The sequence below is a fragment of the Setaria viridis genome, chromosome 8, assembly GCF_005286985.2.
Source record: "Setaria viridis chromosome 8, Setaria_viridis_v4.0, whole genome shotgun sequence".
Classification (NCBI taxonomy): domain Eukaryota; kingdom Viridiplantae; phylum Streptophyta; class Magnoliopsida; order Poales; family Poaceae; genus Setaria; species Setaria viridis.
In genome coordinates, this window is record NC_048270.2 from 5421797 (window position 1) to 5445538 (window position 23742).

Consider the following 23742-nt stretch of genomic DNA (forward strand, 5'->3'; position numbering starts at 1 on the left):
ATTTATACATGCCTATTTCTATCTTACTATTACTAATTGGAGGCTCCTTTTGAAGCGTCCAGGTAAAGCCACCTAGGATTCCTAGGTGTACACTCTAGGAAAAGAGAGAAATCCTAAAAATTCTCAAAAAAAGCAAAATATCCGACCATCAATCGATAGATTCAAATCATCATAGACATTGGATCTATTATATTTTCTAAAAAATTACCCACCTATACCATTATGAAAATAGCGTAAAGTAACCCCCTAAATCTATATATAAATTACCTACCTCTGCCATTATATAAAATAAACTAAAATAACCCCCTAATGTTCATCAAAATTACCCACTTATGCCATTATAAACAATATTAAAATAATCCCCTAATTTGCAACTGAATTGCCTACCATTATTACTTAAAAAACTTAAAGTAACCCTTAAATTTGCATCTATATTACCCACACATGCTATTATTAAAAATAACATGAGGTAACCCTATGTTTGAATCAAATAACCTTAATTAAAAATATACAGCAATAAATGATTCTAAATCATCTATATCTTGCACTATTGGTATACGATATAATAATTAAGGTCTATACGCATGATGTGTGTCACCATTTATAAGGATATAAAGTGATGGGAATATAGATTTCTATGCTAAAATTGTATCTCAAACTTAGGGTTCATTAAACAAATTCAAGCACATACCTGCGATCCAAAGTGAAAAGTTAAAGATTATAAATGTGGATGAAAATATTATAGAGTAATTACTAAGTAAAATATATCACAATTGGATGAAGATATTAAGTATATATCTACATAAGTATTGTGTTCGAATATTTAACAAATGAGAGGTAGCTTATGGTAATAGTTTTGTAGCAACATAGTCTTATTTTTTTCCAATGGAGACTCCGCATTAGTTCCCACAAGACAAGCTAGAAAAAAAAAGAGAAATTCTCATAAAAATTAAAAACATCAAACATCAATCCTGTAAACTCTAATAATCATAGCCATTGATCTATTATATTTTCTAAAGTTAACTGCCACTGTCATTATGAAAATATTCAAAAATTAGCTCTAAACCTATATCTAAATTACCGAGATCAGCTATTATAAAAAATAATCTAAAGTAGCCTCATAATCTTCATCCAATTTACTAATACACATCATTATAAAGCATAACTTAAAATGTCATTATAAAATTTTATCTATGTTACCCACGTATGTCGATATTAAAAATAACCTAAAGTAAATACCTAAATCTTAATCTAATTATCTTCGTGTGCATCATACAGAAATGTCAAAAAGTAAACTAATATATGATTCTAAATTACCTATTTATGTCATTGCTAATATAAAAATACTAAGTAAAAGTATATACACATGATGAGTGCCACCATTTAGACCATTTTATACATGTATGTGAGGAATCAATGAAAAATATTGATTTGTATGCTAAATATAATGTATGGAGGACTGGAGGTGTGATACAAAATGGAAAAAGTATGAATATGGATGAAAAAGTGCATAGAGTAATTATTAATTAAAAATGAATCACAATTGGACAAAGGTAGGTAAATATCTATATAATTATTATGTTGAAGTATTGGAAAAATAAGAGAGTAGTAGGTAATATTTTTTGATTATTAACTAAGAGTTTAATTTCTAAATAATTTTCATATACAGTAACTTCTAAAAATATTAGCCCATGCGGGAGCATGGGTTGATGGACTAGTTATGAGTTAACGCAGATGACTTAACTATGCCAGCCCCAGTTTCATGGGTACTGATGACCCAACACGGATGAAGAGTTTTCTAGTACTGCAATTTAATAGTAGCTTGAATATGTAACCTAGCCTAAGCTAGCAATGTCACCCTCCCTATTTATATTATTGCAAGCATAATTGATGGTAGCAACAATATAGTGTTTAGTATCTTTCGTTGCGTACGGCATCGAACAGCTGCATGATAAAGGATTTGTAGAGAAATTGACCTATTCTCTTGCCTCGGAAGTCTTCAAAGAAATTCAACTTTTACTAGTTCAAAGAACCTTTCGGTTCATTACCGCGTAGTCTTAACGTGGATCATGATGATGTCCTGGACTCCTGGTTAACAGGATATCGCGTGCAGCCTTTAGGTGTTACAGATGCCAATTGAGAGGTCAAAAAAATATTGTACATGTCATTACTCATTAGGCAAGAGCTTCTACTTATTGGGGGAAACTATGTTTGTACTCCCTTTGTTCTCAATTGTCGGCCATTTCAGTTTCATCCTAAGTCAAATTTGTCTAACTTTAACCAAATTTTTAAAAAGTATATTAATGCCTACTTATGGTACTTTGAACTCGAGTGTTTCTCTGTCCTCTCACACCGATTTTTCTGGCTTGATATGCCATCCTATAAAATTCGATTTGTGCTTTGTGCTGAGGTGGTTCTTCCCTAACTCAGACAGGTTTATTAAGGGAGCCGTGAGTCTATAGGTCACTTGTTGGCACGAGCCTTCCTGGCTTGCCCTGCAACAAGGAAGTAAAGAAACTGTTCTATCTTTTTTTACCTGCACCGTGATTGCGGTTAATTTAATTAACAAGCATGAAGCATCTAATGAAACTCATGCTAATTTTTGTCTCGTATAGTTGTTCTATGCCTACCATGGACATTGGATTCCTTGTGATTGCCAGTAAGGTTCTATATTAGGCCTCAGTTTTTTTGGAGCACTTATATATGTTCATCATTCTATATAGTTGTTTAATTTGCCTGGTCCGACTACTTATTAATGTGATTCACATTTTTTATGATTGGAATATTTTATTCGATGGCGCCCTTTTCTTTAGCTGTACGCGTCGACGTGGCCACGTAGTTAAACAGATATTACTGAACTGGATGTTGAAATTAGAGTGTAAACAATACTATTTATTTGTGCGCTGGTGATGGTTGTCCTCAGATCAGTTTGCCGCTGGGATTAGAATAACTAGCATAGATGTTAGTTGGAGCAGCAGCGGCAACAACATATGGTGATGGGGGTGGTGCAAAGGAGATTGAGAGACGGAGGAGGCAGCAGATGAAGGCCCTCTGCGCAAGGCTCGCCTCTAGGTACGTGCAAGTAATTATCACATGAATACTATTTTCTTTGAACTGTCAAATGAAATGCCTTTGATTGAAGATATGTTTTTTTTTGCTTCTGTGTATACGGGATCATAACTGTTTTAAGGCTCTAGAACTTCAATAATAATCTATCCAAGTTGGTTTTGCTGTTTCTTAGAATGAGTATATCAACATAAATTTTTTTTGATAAAATAGAATCTGAGCTTTTTTCTTGCACGGTAAGTTTAACACTGAAGTAATTCCACAACATGAGAGGAGATTGTTGATTTTTATTTTCCCAGATAACAATTATATGGTTGTATGTATGCAGGTAAAGATGAACCAATTTGATATCCTTGATGCCGTCGTGTCATACATCAAGGAGTTAAAGGAAATGGTGGAACAACTTGAGCAACAACGCAGCTCCGCAGCAAAAGTAATGGCTACAACCGGAGGAGCCGCATTCGCGTCGGCAGCAACAAGCCAGGTGGTGTTGGGTCCGAAGAAGCTCCCACCGAGGAGATGGCGGTGGCACCAGTAGTGCTGGCGCTGCTCCAGCCACAGGATGGATCGATCCTAGACGTGGCGGTGATCTGCAGCGTGCGGCAGTCGCTGATACTGCACGAGGTGATCACCGTGCTGGAGGAAGAAGGAGCCGAGAGGTTGTTTACCTGTTCATGGGTGGATTATGACGGATTTGGGTAGGTTATATGGGTTAAATTGCAGCCACCGACTAATTGGAAGATTGTGTAATCTGGGTGGGTTAGATGGGTCAAGAGGGTGATTGCTTAATGGGTTGGCTGGGTGGATTTGATGGGTTAAATGGGTAAAAAACAAGCAAGTCAGGGAACAAGGAACATCTTGTGCAACCATTCACTGATTCAAACATGCTATCTTTGCCTCACAAAATTAAACAAGCCGCAACATCAATGATCCATTTTGCAGTACAGCTCCAATCAAACAGAAGAGTATGAGAAATTAAACAAGCAATGCAATATCAATGATCCATTTTGCAGTACAGCTCCAATCAAACAGAAGAGGAAGAGAAATTAAACAAGCAATGCAACATCAATGATCCATTCTACTATGGTAGCTGATAGTGATGTCCAAAATGAATCTAGAATTCTTCCTCCTATACTTAATATAGATTCTGAAGCTACTGTGGAAACAGGAACTTCTAAAATGTCTTTTGCCAACTTAGACAGTATGGGGTACTTGCTTGAGTTACATCTCCACCACAAATAGTAAATAAAATTCATCCATGATCTTTTCACAATTCTCTGCAAGATATCTGGATAATTCAGAATTACTTTCTTTGCTCTCAATTTCTTCTAGGTGCATACTAAATTGAAATGCTCGCAACATAGCAGTATTCTCCTCATGCTCATCGACATTAATAAGTAGTGGAGGTTGATTGTAATTACTACTGAAGCTGGCATGTGCAGCAGACTCAACATAGCAATCAAATAAGCAGCGAAGATCACTTTCTATTTTACCAACAAGTTATTTTTTCTTCCGTGGACCGTATATCCCCAAGAAGAAAAAGCTAAGAAACTTCACCTTGTAACGAGGATCCAAGATTAGAGCGATAAATAGTAAGTTGTTCAGATCCTCTTTATCCTCCCAATATTTACTGAACTTCTTCTTCATTAGTTCAGACATTGTGGCTATAATGGGATCACTATGTCCAGCAAGTTCTTTCAGCTTTGATTGCATCAGAACAAACTCAAGAAAGAAACCACTTGATGTCACACGAAGAGAACCAGATAGATGCACTGTAACTTTATGGAATATCTTCAAAAATGAATAACACGCTTAGCATTACACCAATCAGATGCAGATCGAGGAACATAGTCCTTAAAGTATGTTTTGAATTGTGTTTAACCTTGCAAGTGCCTTCTCAAATATAACTGCTTTATCATGTCGTGTGAGAGGAAATTGTAGAAATTTAGTTTGAAGTAGAACTAAAGATCAAAAAGAGGTATGCAACTGCAAAACAATGCTCCGGAGCAATAATTCCTATGTGGTGAAAATACAAGCATACAACCTAGATATTTTTCAGACATCTAGTGACTAAAAATATCACATCATTGAATTGTGAATCTCACCAAATACTAAACAATATTAGTCGGGCTCTGAGAATCGACTCCCACAGGTTACCATATTGGGGCTGATCACAAATTGAACTTAATAAACAAATTAGTCAATAACTAGATCGATCAGTACTAAGGCTATATTCCAATCAGTTCCATGGCCAGTTATCAAAGGCAGTAAACAATCTTAAATCTCTCTTCTTCCTATCGCTTGCAAACGATAGACTCGCAAATATAACAAATGCACTTCACATACTAAGGACCTCAAATAACCTCATCAGTTATCACCCTCGCATAGCAGATCTCATGGACATCAAAATAAAAAGGGGAAAAGGATTTGGGAGTGTGAGCAGTGGGACTGTTGGAGCCTCAACCTTAGTGATGTTTTTTTTTGTATCTATAGCACTAAAATCTCTAACCTTAACCTCTCACCAGGAGCAAGCAAGCAACATCCAATCCATTCATCCGTGCAGAGAAAAAGGGAACCGCAAGGAATTGGGACAAGAGGAGTATGGGGATCAAATGAACTAACCTTCATAGTCACGCAGAGGGGATTGGGTCGCCGCCGGCAGGGGATGACGAGCGGAGCTTGGCGGTGGCCACTACACCAACGCTGCGACCATTGCCGATTTCGCAGGTGGTCTGGCAGTGGCGACGGGGCGACTCCTTCAAATACCGTACATGGATTAGATGGGTCAGCTGGGTTGGGTCATGTACCTACCCAACAAGGCATACCAATAGATGGGTGGGCCTGAAATCCAACTCAACCCATGGATGTAGTTTTTTTCCGATTGGGTTGGGTCTACACGGATGGATTGGGTGGGTCGCTTGACCCATGCACAGGCCTAGTTAACGCCATCTTCGTCGACAGCCGGCAAATATTTTGCAGCGTTCACTCCCGAGTAAGTATTGCTTACATTACATATGTATAGCACAGTTGATGCAACCACCAGCAGTGGTCGGATGTAATGATTAATTGTCAACAATTGCAGGCCTTCAGCTCGAGAATTGGCATAGACGTTTCAAGAGTTACTAAAAGACTCAGGGCATTGATATGATGTATCACTGAATGCAGGTGCGGATCATACATTATTATGTTGCAATTGTTACGTAACATGCATGTTCGTTTCGTGATAAGATCGATGTACAAAAGAAATTGAACGTTGCTAATTGTTATCGACCCACCATCCTTGGGATATAAAGCAATTATTCCACAGACTGACAGACAGTGTTTAACATTTGCAGCTAACGTGAGATCACCAATTAACATCGATCGCAGGCACGCGTTGTTGCGACAGAATCTAGCTATATACAGATTTCGTGGGGCGTAGTATGTCAACAACAGTGACCACCACTATAGAAACGTACGTTGCTTGGTTAGGGCACGTTAGTGATAGCACAGAAATGACTAATTACGACATGAACCTCCATTGGTTAAGCGGCAGGAAATTAAAGTAATTAAGGACATAAACTGATCGAGGAGAGACGGTACGCCGTGCATGGGGGATCGAATAGAAAATGCGAGATGGCGCTGCAAGGAGTAGGATGGAAGCTAGGGTTAGGGAACGAGTCGATCCGCTGCACGTCTCGGCGAGATGACCGGGAGAGCTTTGATTAGTAGGGGGCGGAGTGTTTTCCCTCACGTGGAAGCCCAGTTTATTTTGCGCTGTTGTATATTAGGGCTTAATCTTTCTTGCAGAAGCCCAGTTTATTTTGCTGCATTACATTTCCACTTTTCTTCCTGCATGGCCCGTACGTCAGCTAGCTAAAATATTTTGGGCCTAATATCTCGCGTCCAACCTTCAGAACGATATACTAGTATACTACTGGGGTGCCCAGTTGATGATGGGATGATGTGTCCTATAAAACCCTTTACGAATAAACAGACCTTGATGAATAGGCAAATTTCTAGAATGAACATTTGCACATTTACAGATGTTCCTTCATAGATACAAATATGCCATGTTGTTTTCAAATTGTAGAGAAGAGGGTATTTAAAATCGATAATTTGAAATCATCTGATCTACCAACCATTACACTAGAACATTAATTTTTGGGATTAAGAAGTTAATTGCAGGAACCACATATATTCTCACAAGACTAACGGAAAATCAACAAACAAGAGTGTCACTACTCCATAAACCATTTGGGCTAGCACAGGCAAATTAGCATGCTGGCGGGCGTGATTGGCACCCGCCAGCACAAGGCTTCCTTGGGCCGAGCACTTGCTAGCACAGTGGCCACTGTGCTGGCGGGCGACGCAAGCACCCGCTAGCACAGGGCAGTGGGCTTATGTTGCCCGCCAGCTTAGAGGCCACTGTGCTTGCAGTCTACCTAAGCCCACCGCTAGCACAGATGGGGTGATCTGTGTTGGTGGTTGGCTTATGTCGCCTGCCAGCACAGAGCCCACCATAAATGCTCCTGTTCATCTTCTTACCTAGGCAACCTTCCATTTGGAGCTTGCCTAAGAGGAGCTTGGGAAAAGCTCCAAAAATACCAAATCTAAGGGGGAAGGCTTTGCTCTTGATTTCTTTGAAGGAGGTGGCTATATAAGGTGAGTTTGTGCCATTCCAATCTTCTTTTTTAACTTTTATCCATCATTTCTATCTTCATTAGCTTGTCATCTAGATCTAGATCTAGAACTAGGAGATAGAGGAGGAAAGGGAGAAAAAAAAACTAGAAATGAATTATTTTTGTGGAAAAAATTCTATGGTCATATTATAAACATTATTGTCATTTTAATGTAATATAGAATTGAGTTTGATTATATCTTTCCTTCTTATTAACTATTACATCCATAGTTTTAATTAATGAAGTTGATTATCTTAATATATAATTGAGTTTGATTTTTTCCCTTCTTATTAATTATTACCTCCATGTTTCAATTTATTCTCATTTAGGGTAATATAGAATTGTTTCTTATTATATTTTTCCTGCTTATTAATTATTACAGCCATAGTCTCAATCAAGGAAGTTGATTGAATTAATATATAATTGAGTTTGATTTTTTTCATTCTTCTTATTAATTATTAGATCCTAGGTTTAACTGCTTGGGAAAGGCTCTAAAAACACCAAATCTAAGGGGAAAATTTTGCTCTTGATTTCTTTGGAAGAGGTGGCTAGGTGAGTTTGTGCCATTCCAACATTCTTTTTCAACTTCTATCCATCATTTCTAGATTCATTAGCTTTGGGGTAATATAGAATTGTTTAATTGAGTTTCATTTTGGATAATATAGAATTGTTTCTTATTAAATTTCTTCCTACTTATTAGTTAATATATCCATAATTTAATTTAGTTTATAGAATAGCTTATTGAATTAGTTAATATAACATAGAAATGTTGTTATAGGTTGTTAAAGATGGATCATAGAGCATGGATGTATAGCATACAGAGACATTCGCTTACTTTCATGTTAGAGTTATCGAAGTTCATGAAGGCTGCGAAGAAGCACGCTCCCATGGAAACTGAATAAGCTGCATAGATGGATCATGACCGCAATGAAGCAAAGCATTCGAGCAATCATCACACGTGTCCCAAAAAATGTTTTCCTTGGCATTCTCAATTACAAGATTGTGATCGATTTCGAGGATTTGCACAGACTTTACCGTCATCAACGCCTTGACGTTCAGCTCATTATCGTATAGTGCTTGTAAGTCCACATGTTCAGCATACACGAGTTTACATACATACGTATATATTTTATATGTCAAGTACCTAAGCGACTACCTATTCTGCAGGATGCAGTGAAAAGAGGAAGAATTGACCTCCTGCAGTGAAAAGAGGAAGAATTGACGAACAGCTCTCGGTAGCGTACCTTGACCCAGCACGAATTAGCAAGCCAGAGCACAAGTTCAAATTGATGGAGACGGTCAAAGCACAAATGGAAGCAGCACAGACACAAGTGGAGAAAAATGCTATAAAAGAAAAGACCCACAGAGATGAAATGCACACAGTGTCTATGTAAATTGCAAGAGTAGGCTCACAAGACTCATATCATGGCGGTTTACAATTTTTGGTAAGCTAGTTAGTTTAAATTACTATTTCTATACTTGGTGCTATTTAATACCGTATATAATATAAATTATTCTAATATAATGCAGAGATCACTGGATTTGCACCATTATTTACCCCAAGCATGGAGAAGTAGTGGTCCTCGACTCAGCCAGATTTAGCAAAGATAGTTACAAGGAACTCATAGGCATTTTACAAAAGTAAGACATTCCTTGGTAGTACTTAAATGCATGTTGAGATTCTATGCACCTAATTTGTGTTACCAACTCTTGTCTTTATATCCTCTAAGTGTGCACAAGCTTTATGTAATGAAAGGCGGGGAATGCCCTAGGAAGAAAGCTATGAAAATAATATGTCATAGATTCGTAAGAACATAAAACTTGGTTTATTTTCATATAATGTAGACTTGTCATTAATAACAACTCATCATTTTTCTATTTGATTGCAGTGCCACATGCAACCTCCTGGTACTGCGCTATGCGGATATTACGTGTGCAAGTTCCTCAGAAATAATGGGAGGTACCGGACGAACCCCGAAGATGTAAGTCTCTAATACACTGCCTTGTGCTAAATTCTTAATGGTAATACATCCTAATCTTCATTTACTATATACCTGCAAATGCCTAGGATCCCAAATCACCATTAGTCGCTCCTAGAAGGTCAAATCAACAATATTTGTAGGGCCATGGCAAGGTTCATCTAACGCGAGATTTGTCATGAGGATGGAGATTTTTTTGATTGAGATGGTGTGTTGATGGCGGACGAATGCACACGTCTTTGTAGATGAACGAAGTAGTTTTAATATTAGCCTCGCAAATAATTGCTCTATTCCAAATGTTGAATTATGTGAATTATTTATTATTCAAGTTTGTTGAATAATGTGAATTCTCTATTTTGTACGATGAAGTTTTTAATAATGTGAATTATTTATTATTTAAGTTTGTTGTTACATGGTTGGAGATACATATTTAAATTTGTGGCTAAAAACTGGTGAGAAATAGAAATTATAAATAAATCACTTAGCGGCTAAAAACTGGTGGGAAATAGAAATTATAAACAAATCACGGAAAATAATATATAGGGTGGGAAAATACATATTTCTAGCGGGTAGTATAACCACCCGCCAGCATTGAAAGTCTTTTTGCTGGAGGGTGGCTAACGTCGTCCGCTATCACAGACCACTATTTGTGCTGGTTTAAGATTGCTGGTGGGTGCTTGGCCTACCAGTACAGTGCCCTTTTAGCCGTTAGCACAAATTTTTTGTGGCCTAGTGTTGTAATATTCTTTATTTGACGTCGAGGGCAGCTCCAGCGTGAGGGAAAAACTGAATCGCGGATCAAGAAAACTGAACAGAGCACGCAGTGGCACTCGACGTTTGCGTGTTGGAGTAAAAACCACATGCTGCGGAACCAAGAAGAATAAAAAATCAAGCGGGCGCACAGAATGGAGACTAGCTAGGGCTGGCTCACGGGTGGGCGCAGGGGCTGACGTGTGGGCAGAGAAGTGAGGCTGTTTTTTGAGTGGAGGACTGGAGGGTCCCCAAAACCGAAGCGCATGCTCTTGACAGCGAACACTCTGATAGGTTACAGATTTTGCTCAGCAAAAATGCTGAGTCACTGGAGGTGCCCTCATATTAAGGGAAACCACATTTTGGAAAGCAAGCAGAAACCCCGGGCTTCCCATATGATGGTCCTACGTTGCATATCTCTAAACCAGGAATGACGTGAATGCTATTCATTATCTTTACAAGCTGCTTAAGCTAGTACAACACTGAGATTTGCTCTCTTATACTTGTTATGTGCTCTCCAAAAGTGTAGTTTAAATAAAATTTTCACCAGGAAAATCATGAAATTTCTAACAGAAGAATACTACTTACAAGTTCAAATAAAAAGAGATACACATACACAATACTGCTAGTTACGATTATTCATAAGGCTTATTTAGCAAAATAATTTGTACAAAAGACAAAATAGGGTTTAGTTTAGCAAATACATAGGAGAGTATATATAAGCTGTTTGAAGTAAAAGGCAATATTTGCCACCCGCTTGCCGGTGTTTTACTGCAATATATCACTTTGAATGATAAGCATCGGCTATCACTTTCCTGATCCAAGAACTCGGCTTCGGCTATCACTTTCCTGAACCAAGAACTTGGCTGCGATACTCTCCCAGAGCCCATATAGGGAAGATATTTCTGTATTGAGAGTAACTGATCATGCAATTTTGGTTGAAAACTCCAATGATCTCCTGTTGTACAAAGTGCACAATTAATTAAAAAAGATGGAAGGTAGTGGATAATCATAAACGAAAAGTGGCCATTCAGGTAAATATAACTAACTATGTTTGAAATTAATTGGCAGAGACAGCAAGAGATGTGATCCTATAGTGATAAGATCGCATATACAATGGTTGCAATAAACAGTTTATGTATTTACCAACTTACAGACCATCCATAGAGGTTTAGATAATTATTTAGAATCTACTTTCACATGTCCATCATTTTCTCATACATAAAATACAAGGAGGAAAGTAACCATCAGACATCATTGCTGGACAACATTGGAATATTTAGTTTGGATATCAGAGTTGGATAGTTGTATTGTATGATTGTATCGAAATATCCATTTAGATTGGCTTTGTAGGCTTAATTTGGCTAAGGCCTAATTAATATGTGTTTTTCCTTGATAAGTGTATTCGACTTCTTTGTTCTTTCTCGAAGGTATTTATAAGTTTACTTGAAGTACTGTGCTAAAATTTTAACTTCAGATAAATACAGCAGTACAAATACAAATATTCTTCATAAAAGTGAATCATTTTTTATAGAGGTTCCAAAATTTAAGGAAAGTTTATAATATTTGACTTATATATAAGAAAAACAATGTTTGCAAATTTGAGGGTTTTTTCTTAAGAATAAAGTTTCAAGCTCAATGTAATGAAAAAAATACCAATTGCTGTTTTTGTGCAACTATCTATCTATCTATCAATACACCAACGCAGTGTGTACGAATGTAGTATATTCGAGTGTCTGTAAGACACTAATTTTTTTACTATGCCAATGTCTATGTCGCTCTGGGTATGTGCTATGCCATGTATCATGAATATGCTTACTCATGCCCAATTGAGCAGGAATTTGTACTTGAGTAATGGCTAAATGATCCTAACACATGTGATATATTGTAGTTACTTTTAGTAGTATCCAAAATAGTATTTGTGACTGACATGCCATTCATTACAAGACATTCCGCATTAGCATTTATATTTGGCACTATCCAGGTTCGACTATGATTCAAAGGAAAAATGGGAAATAGGAATATAGCATCAGCGATATGTGTTTATATACGATTGCACCCCTACACGTACATATGTTTTAGCTAACCCTAAACGCATGTGTCATAATATGAAATCATTGGTCACTGATCTTGAATATCCAATGGATCTGGTGTGACAAGACTACCGATTACAACTTTGTTAGCATCCTATTTTTTATTCTTTATTCATTCATTAATTAGATCCTTGAGTGGCAGCTGCGAACTACATATTTTCCAAGATTACTTAGCAAATTAGTATTTTTATCATCTAAACTTCTCTTAATGCGCACTACCTGAAAAAGTGAAACCTGTACAGATCTCTCTGTTAGTTCTATAGAAAAACCAAACTCCATCCATCCTAAAAAAACAAGTTATTCTGCGATTCAAAATTTATTCCAAAAAATAGAAGATCCAAACATTATATTAGTTGATATTAGGTGAAAAAATATTCTCCTCATCTCATTTTAATTGATAAATAGAGGAATTTTAGTAGTGGCTGAAGTTTTTACTATTTCCTAGATCCAAACATTATATTATTTTTTATAATATAAGTAACAAAGTTTAAATGAAGACCACAGAGATGGAAAGAATAAATTCATGTTTTTTGTGTTTTGTCGATTATATATTATTACATACTTGTTGTGGAAATTCTCCTTCCTCCGACTGTAAGTTGATCAAAACCTTCGCCGCTCGATGCAGAGGCTCTGGATCTCTCTGAGCCTATAACAAATAAATTAATTAAGTACACTGTGATTTTTGAATGAGCCCATGGAACAAAAAAATCAGCAAACAAAATATTAAAACAAAAACAAACCAGACCTGTCCTGCGTCAATTAGGGCCATCATGGCCCAAGCAGTGTTCACTACATGAGGTCGCTTGCCTTCTAGATGTGTGTAAACCTGATCAAATGGGAGTCAATGGATTGATGGTTGTTTCCAGTGGTATTACAAATTAGGAAGGTAGTTGTGATCCAGTTACTAGGACTGCTTACAAATAGAATGGAACAATAAATAGCATGTTTGCAATTTATGAAAACATTGTTGGGCTCCATCTCATGAAGACTGCAATCCTAATTTTTTTCAGACATATTAGTGGTGGTGTGAAAAGACTATCATACCATCATTTGTTTGCCACGTGCAGTTAATTTTGGCACTCAAATCAAATCTGATTGGGAAGGTAGTTGTGTCCAGTTAATAGGATTGCACTTTTCATTGGACGGATGGAGGAGATCAGGACAAAAAAAAAAGCAGAATTATCTGAAATCAGTTACCTTGTCCTGACATGACAAATAGCTCTCTCCCCAGCCACCGGAAGGTAGCTGTTTTGACAACAGAAACTCACAGGCATTTTTTATTTTAGGACTATTCCTGAACGTGCTTCCTGCACTAACTAATCCCCTCACAGCAAACCATGTGGCGTATGTGAAACAAATTCCCCAAGAGCCATACCTGTTGGGGAGTAATTCATGAGTAAAAAATATTCTGGGTTTATCATATATAGTATACTTGTTCTCTTTGCATGGTACGATATGGAAATACTAACCACGAACCATCGCTCCTTTGAATATTCTCAATGAAGCTAACACTTTCTTTGATACAGTTGTCAACTTCCTTCCTGCGGTACGCAGGGTAGAGTTTTCTAAATAACACCAGAGCCTGAAGACATGATGATGTACATTCAACATATCTGAGAATTCAGTTGTGAACTTTGTTTGAGTTTGTCTTACTTATAAAAAGGCAGTACAACAAACGAAAATCAATGGGTTATTGCATCTTACGGGTAATCGATCATTATGCCTCCAAAGGTCTCTGAAGGATTAAGATACTGAATTTTCATGAAACACATCAGTATAGAGGAAACATAGTTAACAATCACATGGATAAATGTAGCTGTAGTTTTTTCAACACTATCTAAATATCTAATCGAGCCAAGTGGATCTGTACTAACATATGCATTTTGATAACTTAGTAAGTATTTAGTTCATCTTTGCATTCTAATCCAGTGACATCCAAGAGTACAAAACCAATAAATGAATTCCATGCTTTCACCGTAAACGAACATGATTTTATCAACTTGATTCATTCTGTGACTGTTTGTTTGAGCTATCCTGAAATGTTCACCAAACAAGGAAATCGTCTGTTATCTTGAGCTACCGTTTACACTGATTCATGCACGGAAAAATTAACTTGCAGTACTGTGACAGCAACGCAAGCAAGGAAGATCCTGAAAGGACTACTCACCTCCAGCCATTTGTAAGACCTTGTAAGCTCATATGTCGCAAAACCACCATTGTTATTCTAAGATGGTTAAATAAGACAAAGATATGAGAGCTGGCTCTCTCAACAGATGCGTTGAAAGTATAATATTTGAAAGAATACACATTGATGTATACATTAATTAGAATCAAAGAGAAATTGCTAGCAAAGAAATTTTGCAAGTATTCGAAGCTCATTTTATAATATTAAAAGTGTTTTTTACATCCACAATAAGTTCTGTTGCTGCCTGTTCATGTAATTTAAAATTGAGCGATGTGTGATATGACAAAAAATAGTTCTAATAATTCCACTACTCCAAGCATTTAGTAGGGAGCGTGCAAAACACAGGCTATGTTTACAATTTTAAATTGGGCAATTGGGACAATGACTTATTCTATGATGACAGCTGATGCAGAAGACGAGAAAAATTCAAGGGTGCTTACCTTAAAAGACAGCAGACAGTCGATAGCATCATAAAATCTTTCAGCTTCCAGTGGTTCACCAACTTTTTCAGGGGAAATCATTGATAACAATAGTGCTGCCTGGAGGTAAGAAAAAATCAAATAAATACAACTACTTAAAAAATATTATAAATTATGATGATGAGCTTGAAATTTTATTTTCAATATTCAAGAATAGAAGCACAGAGCACTATTGAATATCATACGTACAAAAGCTACAGTATATTGTTATGCATGTCCAAAATAGTTTTCGATTTAGATGGGGAAAAAGAAATATAATTAAAATAAAGACAACCAATATTCACCTTTAGTCCTGTTGCCGTGCAATCCGCTACAGCCCAACCTTGATCGCCTGTGGAAAATGTCCATCCACCTTTCGACTTGTGGCGATACCAGTTTTTGAAATCACCAGGGCAATTGTGAAGAACCTTTCATGGTAAGAAAAATACCCAATTTATAAGTGTGCCAAATAAATGCAATTGACACTTCATGGAGAAAAGTTGAGATATCCAGGCTAGTAGCATGCATGTACCTGTGACATCTTAACGAAGGCATGCACCCGTTTAAGAGTTACTATAAAGTCTTCGATAAGGCAAGTACCCACAATGGCCTGAGCTGTCAAACCAGCTTCCCATAGTTGGCTGCCGTCATAGCCCTTCAATTAAGCACAGTGCACAGAAGTTCGATATCATGTCATTAAATAAAACATGACAATAAAAGTGACAATAGGATTAATGTTTTTTTCATTTTATCATGTTAGTCAATATAGTTGAGTGAAGTCATCGTCTCAACAAAATACAAAGTGATTTATATATGCTGTTTGTGTACTGTTGTTGGTGCTTGTTTCTTGAGCAAAAGATACAATATGTAAGCTGTGGTCCTATTCAGCTACGGTTAGTCGTTAACCACGCTCTGGATGCATGCATGCAGAGTGCACCATAGGGCAGCATTGTGTAAGCACTGCTTGCATGCCTTCATAATCACACCAGAGGGCAAAAGAATACTTCTTTTTAATATAATCAGCAGCTTTCCTGCTTGGTCCATTTAAAAAAATAATAGGGCATAAGAATAAGCAATAGTTTCAAGTAAAAGGGGCAGCAATAGTTACCTTCATTTTCATGCCATCTTCAGCAAGCCACAAATAATCATAGATTCGAGGAATATGGAGTTTGAATGCCTCTGAGTTTGGATCTTCAATCCAGCAAGCAAGCATATGCATTACCTGTGATAATAAAAAAAAATTTGGAGCGATCAGTTGAACAAATGAATTGTAAACTAATCTTGAATACCTTGCTCACAGGACCACTTGTGATGTACCGACTGTTCTCATCCTCATAATGAATGTGACACAATACTTTGCGCAATGCTTTCTCCCTCAATTTGCGCCCGGGCCAACTCATCATAAAAGGTTCAACAAACTTGTGGAGAGTGGCCCATAAGATATCTTGAACCAACGAATGCGGATAGTACAAATCTTCCTAAAGTACAAGCAAGAAAAAATATGGCAGCTATCTAAGTTTCGATATTCACTATAATAACTGCATTCATATTGTAGTGATTTTATAGTGACTGGTATAAGCGATTTTGTCTAAAAATACTGATGATTGTTTCCTTGTTGAGTTGTCAATTTAAAAGATTCAGTTATATCCTATGTATTCTTATACACGAAGCTAATTAACATCACTTGGTACAATAAGCCTGCTTTCTTATGATCATGACTTATTACTCAAAACCATCTTGTTCATCGGATTAATATTTCTAATGTTATAATTCAGACTTTTCAACAAACCTTAGCACATTGATTTCGAGCGTTGTTCCAATCAATATGGCTGTATGAGTCTTTGTAGAGTTCATTTCTCAATTCCTGGACAAGTTGTGTCATACGGCCAACAAACCTCTTTCCGTAAACGTAAGACATGGGTAAATACACCGATCGACAATGACTCCACATTCGGCCTGAAACGATTAGTGAAGCGTAATAGCATGAGCAAAAAATATCCTAACACAAAAGAAAGTAATACTACTTATCAACAATGAGGTATGGCAATAGAAGTAGTCTATAGTAAACTAATATGACGTGTACACAAATAAATAATCTTGAGCCTGTTTGTCTCCCTCGTTTCTTAGCCCAATTCACTGAACAAAGCCTAAAGATTTGGTATAGTCAATGTTTTTTCCCGATCCCCTTTCCAAAAAGGAAAGTTGTGGAATGGTTAAGAAAATATTTATTTACTGGTTTCACTTAAAGTAAAATTAAGCATGAACTCCCCAAAGTTCTACTTTATCTATTGTGAAAGTATTTGAAATTACTCATTATATTAGATAAAAATGTTTGTAAAACATATAATTTAATTTTCGTTGTATTTCAGAAAACTATAATTTTTTGAATTAATGACACAAAAGTGCACTTTTAATATCATCGCCATTAAAATTTATACATTCACAAATCAATATGTAAATATATGCTGTCAACTTTTATCCTCTTGCTAATCATGAATGCTTTATGTTCCAATTGGTGTTGCTTTATAATCCCCAGCCACAATTCACAATATGGGATGTTGTTACCCTGAGCAAAAGGTCACTAGATGCCTAGGTTTGCTTCAATCTTTTCATTATTTATTCAGTCTGCCATGCGCAGCACCTATGCACGGTACACTAAGGGTGTGGTTGGTTGTATGAAATGATTCAAAATAATAACGATCATTTTGTTTGGTTGGGTGAATTGTACCAACTCATCGATGATGAAGCCATCCTACTTAATTTATTATTCTACTAGTAGGAGTGAATACAAGCAAATTGGTTGAACCCCACCATCCAAAATCATCCATACATGCATTATGTAGTGCATGCAACCAAACAACACTCTAAGTTAGTACAGTAGTTGTTATGATTTACCAACAGACATTTATTGCATGCTCTGGTTCCATCGCAGATAAGTTTCTGTGTTTGTCCTGAGTAAAAGATTCGATGTCGACCAGATTCATATATAAAAGTTTTAACATGCGCCATATATCTATGAAAATACATTTCATAATAGATCTAATTATGCTCATTTAATTTGATATTTTAGATATAATTATTCTTTTCAATAAACTATGTTAAACATAGAATAATCTGACGACAAATTCAGAATCTCTTATATGTAACACAATGGAATGTGCCTCAAGGAAGAAATCAGAACCTGGGTGAATCGGCAGGTAATATGGCAACAGCCATAATTCTGGTGGCATCGGGTTGATTCCAGACCAGTCAAATACTCCAAGTACCTTAAATGTATAGTTAAGAGATATTCATGAGTACTTTAGTTCGTGAAGCAAGATTAAATAACACTGGCGTGGCTAAGGGTTAATTAATCCCCTACTGCAAGCCAAAACTTCCCCCATGACGTTGTAAATGTTGCTCCTCCGCGCTCTAAAATCCAATTTCGACCTTGCTTCATAGCTCCATCGCCGCCATTTGGGCCTTCCCCAAGTAATCTCAAAGTAACATAGTTCAATGTTGTGCAAAACATGGTGCTGTGGCCCTCAATGTGCAACCCCCAGCCTCCATCTTCATTCTACACAATTAAATTAACGAATGTAATGAAACTTCGCTTGCCAATTGCAGGATTATCAAGATTGTCAATAAAGTAACCTTGCCTGATGATTATAGATGTACCGGCGCATCTCCTTCTGATGTTCGGATGATAAAATAGTGTCCAGTTCTCCACATACATACAATGTTATAATCTGATTAAAAGAGTTAAAATTTATATAATTGTATATTCTTGTATAGTGTAAAACATATAAAATAGAAAAGATTGTTTGCATCTCTAGTGCCATGGGTAACTAGATAGCAAGATATGTGCTGGCATATGACATTGATTTTGTGTCGATCCAGTGGGAGCAGAGTAGGTACCAAGCCGGGCAAAAGAAACAAAGGACCACCATAATCCCCGGGCCAGTGTCCATCATGTGCCTGAAGAGTTGAAAGGCGGCTCATTGCCCGTTTCAAAGAGGTTAATACGACTTCCTCTGTAACACCTTCATGCTCTCCTAGCGTGACAGCGGGAAGGTCATACTTAATAGGGTTTTCTTTGGCGAACTGCATAAAATGACAAATGTTATTAGCCGCTTGATTGTTTTAGTTACGGTGTATATGCATGTTAATCGGGCATTAAATTAAATGGTCCTCCGACTATTTTCTATTTGTGATGCAATTTCTGAAAAGAGATTGAATTAATGCATGTTTTTATGAGCTAAACAAAATACATGTTATGAAAGGGGGACGTCTGAAAGTGAAATTCTTTAAATAGATTTTTGTATGTGTTTTGTTTTTTAGAATACATTTTATTTGTATACTTGGCTCATCGGCCAGCGTTGGATTTGATCACATCATATAAATGGTTAGGTGATATTAAATTACTACCGTTTAATTCCCTACAACTGCTAGCTGCTTTTCATTTTAATTATTACATTATAATCGGAAGGGAGGGAGAGAGGGAGAGAGATGTGAGCTTGAATGATACACTTCTGAAAAACTGAGCATTCATCTCGAGACTCAACCTAACGGATAGTCCTCAAGCAGTCTCCCGTGATCCCCTTTAGTACCTAGTGGGGGCTCCAGGCACATTAGTACCGGGTGGAGCCTCCATCCGGTACTAAAGTGTGACATTTAGTACCAGGTCGAACTCCCACCCGGTACTAAAAGCTCCCGTCCCGCTCTACCCGGCCACCTTATCCACACGTTCCACCCGGCCACCTTCGTTCTTATCCTGTCTCGTCACCCCTCCTCTCTCTCTCTCTCTCACAGCACCCTCTCTCCTCTCTCTCTCATAGCACCTTCACTCCTCTCTCTCTCATAGCACCTTCACTCCTCTCCTCCTCTGCCTCCCCTCTCCTCCCCCCTCCGCTCACCCCTCACCGGCAGTGAGGAGCAGCGGCGGGGCAAGGTGAAGCGGCAACGGCAACGGCGGGAGCGGCGGCAGGTGGACGGGGGCAGCAGGGCGGAGGTGGGCAGTGGGGCCGGGTGGAGACGGGTGGCGGGAGGGGGTGGGCAGAGGGCAGCGGCAGGGAGGAGCCAGCAGGGCCAACGTGGGTTTTCAATTTTTTTATTTTTAATACCCCTTTAGTACTGGTTATTTCAACCGGTACTTAAAGGGCCCTTTTTAGTACCGAACTAGTAGTACCGGTTGCGAAACTGGTAGTAAACTAATGACGCATTCCATAGTAGTGATATTTGGACAGAGCCCGAGTCAGCTGTCATAATTAAACTTTAATTTCTGAATCCTTTTATCCTGTGGCACAGCCATCTATATTTATTAGTGATATGGCATTATATATCACTAGTGGTTGTCAAAATGCAATGAAAATAAATCATCACCAGTTGTTCATGTCTCAGTCCCTCTGTGTTTATTTATTGCTGATATAGACCAAGTATATGCTTACATTAATTATTTCATTTTTTAAAACATTATGTCATGCATACAAATTACACAAACCTGCATACGCATGAGGAGATCGGTTGAATGCCTTTGCTTGAAGCGTTTCCTGACAAACTCCTGGCGCACCTTCTCCGCCTTGGCGTGCTCCTCCGGCGTGCCAAGTTTGGGATCGAACTCCCACACTTGCCGCCCCGCGAAGCTGTTTGTCGACCACAGCCATGGGCCACCGCCCTCTGCCACCTTCAGCCTCCACATGTTAAGCTGCAACGCAGTGGAAGACTAGAAGAGGGCTGAGTTAGCTAACTGCCGATGCTTAGATGTATGTGTTCTGGCCTTTTATAGAGGACTAAACGGTTCAAGTTGATGGGGAAGTTGCACGCGTGTGGTTGGATGTAGCTGACTAACAGCTGGCTGATGCTGATGGTAACCTACTCAGGTACGTATTGTATTTAATTTTCCATCTCTTGCCCCTTCGGGTAAACATACAGCGAAATTAAGCAGGGCATGAACCGATACCGTATTACAATAATTCCCGTTAGGATTTAGTAGTTTGACTGAAATTAGTTATGTTACGAAGACGTGCAAGCGCTCAAGAACACGTTGATAGTGATCCACATGTCCATTGATGCACTGGTGGAAAATCAAGCTTTAGTCCTGGTTAGTAAACCTCATAGCTCTCGAAAAACCAACTGGTACTATCTATTCAGGACTAAAGGTCCCCCTCTTTAGTCCCAGTTGGTATTACCAACCGAGACTAAAAACTTTTTTTCTTTTTACCCTGAATTCTTTTCTATATGAATGCTAATTGTTGCTTGTATTGTATGCATGTCGTATATATATTTCATGATAGTATATGCATAATATTAATTATAACTACTATATATACAATTCTTAGTACATTATACACATCAAACTATTATTTATACAATTACTATCTTGCACTTTAAGTTTATTTCAACCTAGGATTTGTAATAATTCGTTCCTTCAATATTTATGTAGTAAGGTAATGTTTGTTGATACTTTCCCTTCATGGAAGCAATCCTGATGTATGGCTAAGATTCAAGTCGTCGATGATTCTGATTGTCCCTGTGACACTCGACGGACTACCGGATTTAAACTATTTTAAGTGCATTGTGAATAATTTTTGTTCCAATAGAGATTAGGCGCACTTAAGCCAATTTAAGTCGTACGATTCCACCACATGAAGGCTCCACCCAATACTAATGGGTGACCCTTGGTACTGGTTGGAGCCCCCAACCGGTACTAAAGAAGGTCTTGGGGGGTTCCTGGGGAACTAGCCGTTAGATCTGGTAATAATGCTCACATTAGTACCAGGTTAAAAACTAACTGGTACTAATGGCTAAGACCAATGCTTAATTTTTCAGTAGTGGAAGTTGTAGATTTCCACGCTGCCTGCTGGAGCAATATGAAGGAACTCTAGTATGTTGACCTAAGAAAAAAAGATTAGTTCACACGGTTAAATGCCAAAGACCAAAAACGGTAGATCATGTAACTAAATAGGAAATTATCTTAAAGGATATTTATTTAGTTTTACAATTGCACGAGTCATGATGCGTCCAGGACGTGTGCATTGGAAGCTAGTTAATGACAATTTGTTGGGATTCATCATCCGGTACCCTGGGCAAAGAAAATCTTCAGCAAGATCCTTTGAGAAGATGACCTTTTTCAATAATAAAGAGACAAAATCATTCTAGTTGACATGGATCTTCAATGGTAAAAGTATCTGGATGATAGAGTGTAGTACCTCAAATCCTGCATCATTCATAGCCTGAACACAATTGCGAGTGGTACGAATGTCAGGTAGGCCATCGCCAAGCTCAATCTCAGCCTTGATGGCCAAATGTCTAGAATTGTTTGGATCAAACCGATCGGTCAAGCACCATTCATCTAGAGCAAAATACTTCCCAGGTTTCAGCACTCGATAGATCTCACTGTAGGCGCCTTGCTGCAATAATCGGGACGAAAAATCATAATCAACAATACATATGTATTTTCATGATTTGGATAGAATTATGTTGCACGTGGCCATACTGCATCAGGTGCACGAGGGGCGGTGTCACTCCGTAGAGAAGAGACCTTCCATTCAACGTTTTTTGTTCCGGTTGTATTTGGACCCGGGACTAAAGGGCCTTTAATCGCGGGTCAAAAGACCACCACCGACGGCCACCAACTACGGGGGAGCTTTAGTCCCGATTGGTAATATCAACCTTTAGCCCCCTTTAGTCCCGGTTGTAATGGCTAGTGGGGCATAAAAATATGGCGGGGCATTTTGTCCCGGTTGGAAAGACCATTATTTTCTGTTACTGGAGGAGCGGAGGTGATCCTCCATAGACTTTGTATAAGATTGAGTCATGTGCAGACATGGTTTGGAGGGCGAACATTCTACTATGTTATACCATTATTTTAGGATAATTGACTACGTGAAGTCTATTATGGAGCATATGTAATCTTTAGTGTATATGTATCTGTTGACGCCAGATTTTGACACGTATGGAATTAGCGTCAAGAAAGGAAGAAATCAGGAGATGTGGCAAGACACAGAGGTCATGATTGGAAATCGGCCGATTGGTGCTACAGTTGAGGATTGGCCGATTGGTGCTACAGTGTTTCCACGAATGGAGTTGGTAGAAATCGGCCGATTGGGAGGCTGAAGCAATTGGGCCGGTATGGGCTTAAAGTGAACTATGAAGATAAAGAGGGAGTCAGCCCATGAGAGCATGATGATCAACTCCAGTACGAATCATACTTGTAAATATTCGTTTTCGTTTAAAATTAGAGATAGAGTTCTAGTCGGTTAAGAAATCGTTTGTAACAGGCTATAAATAGCCACCTTCATAGATCTGTAATCATGATCAAATCAATACAACAAACTACTATTTCCTCGCACTTACTTTCAAGCAGGCGACTTCGCCAATACTTTTCTTCTTTTCACGAGTTCGTACGGGTTGGCGGGGCTGCATCAACTTGATCTCCGGCCGATTCTGTAAGTTCCGCTTATCGAGTAATATCTAAGCTTTAACTTCGGGCGCGTCGCTGTTGTTTCGTTTAGATTTATTCACTAGTTATCGATATTCACTAGAATTCTAGGTTTTACTTGTTGTTCTAGT

At 38.0% G+C, this 23742-nt stretch overlaps 1 protein-coding gene across 4 annotated transcripts; it reads right to left on the bottom strand.

Annotated features, from left to right (window-relative positions):
- Positions 1–11069: 11069 nt before the first annotated feature.
- Positions 11070–20938, bottom strand: LOC117867052 (cycloartenol synthase). Of its 4 annotated transcripts, XM_034751369.2 has the most exons (18): positions 20672–20938; positions 19090–19275; positions 18831–18920; positions 18554–18748; positions 18374–18458; positions 16982–17148; positions 16482–16670; positions 16301–16414; positions 15725–15847; positions 15498–15620; positions 15175–15273; positions 14717–14773; positions 14254–14300; positions 14019–14162; positions 13747–13924; positions 13295–13375; positions 13112–13195; positions 11070–11414 (listed from the first exon to the last, which is right to left on the bottom strand). In XM_034751369.2, exons 1-18 carry the CDS (start codon positions 20867–20869, stop codon positions 11298–11300), a joined length of 2277 nt encoding a protein of 758 aa, XP_034607260.1. In that variant the 5' UTR covers positions 20870–20938; the 3' UTR covers positions 11070–11297. The 4 variants fall into 4 exon arrangements, 3 of the variants coding, with proteins under 3 accessions (XP_034607260.1, XP_034607261.1, XP_034607262.1); XM_034751370.2 differs by lacking the exon at positions 14254–14300 and having other exon boundaries at positions 14019–14131; XR_011896294.1 differs by lacking the exons at positions 11070–11414; positions 13112–13195 and having other exon boundaries at positions 14019–14131.
- Between the last annotated feature and the right edge of the window lie 2804 nt (positions 20939–23742).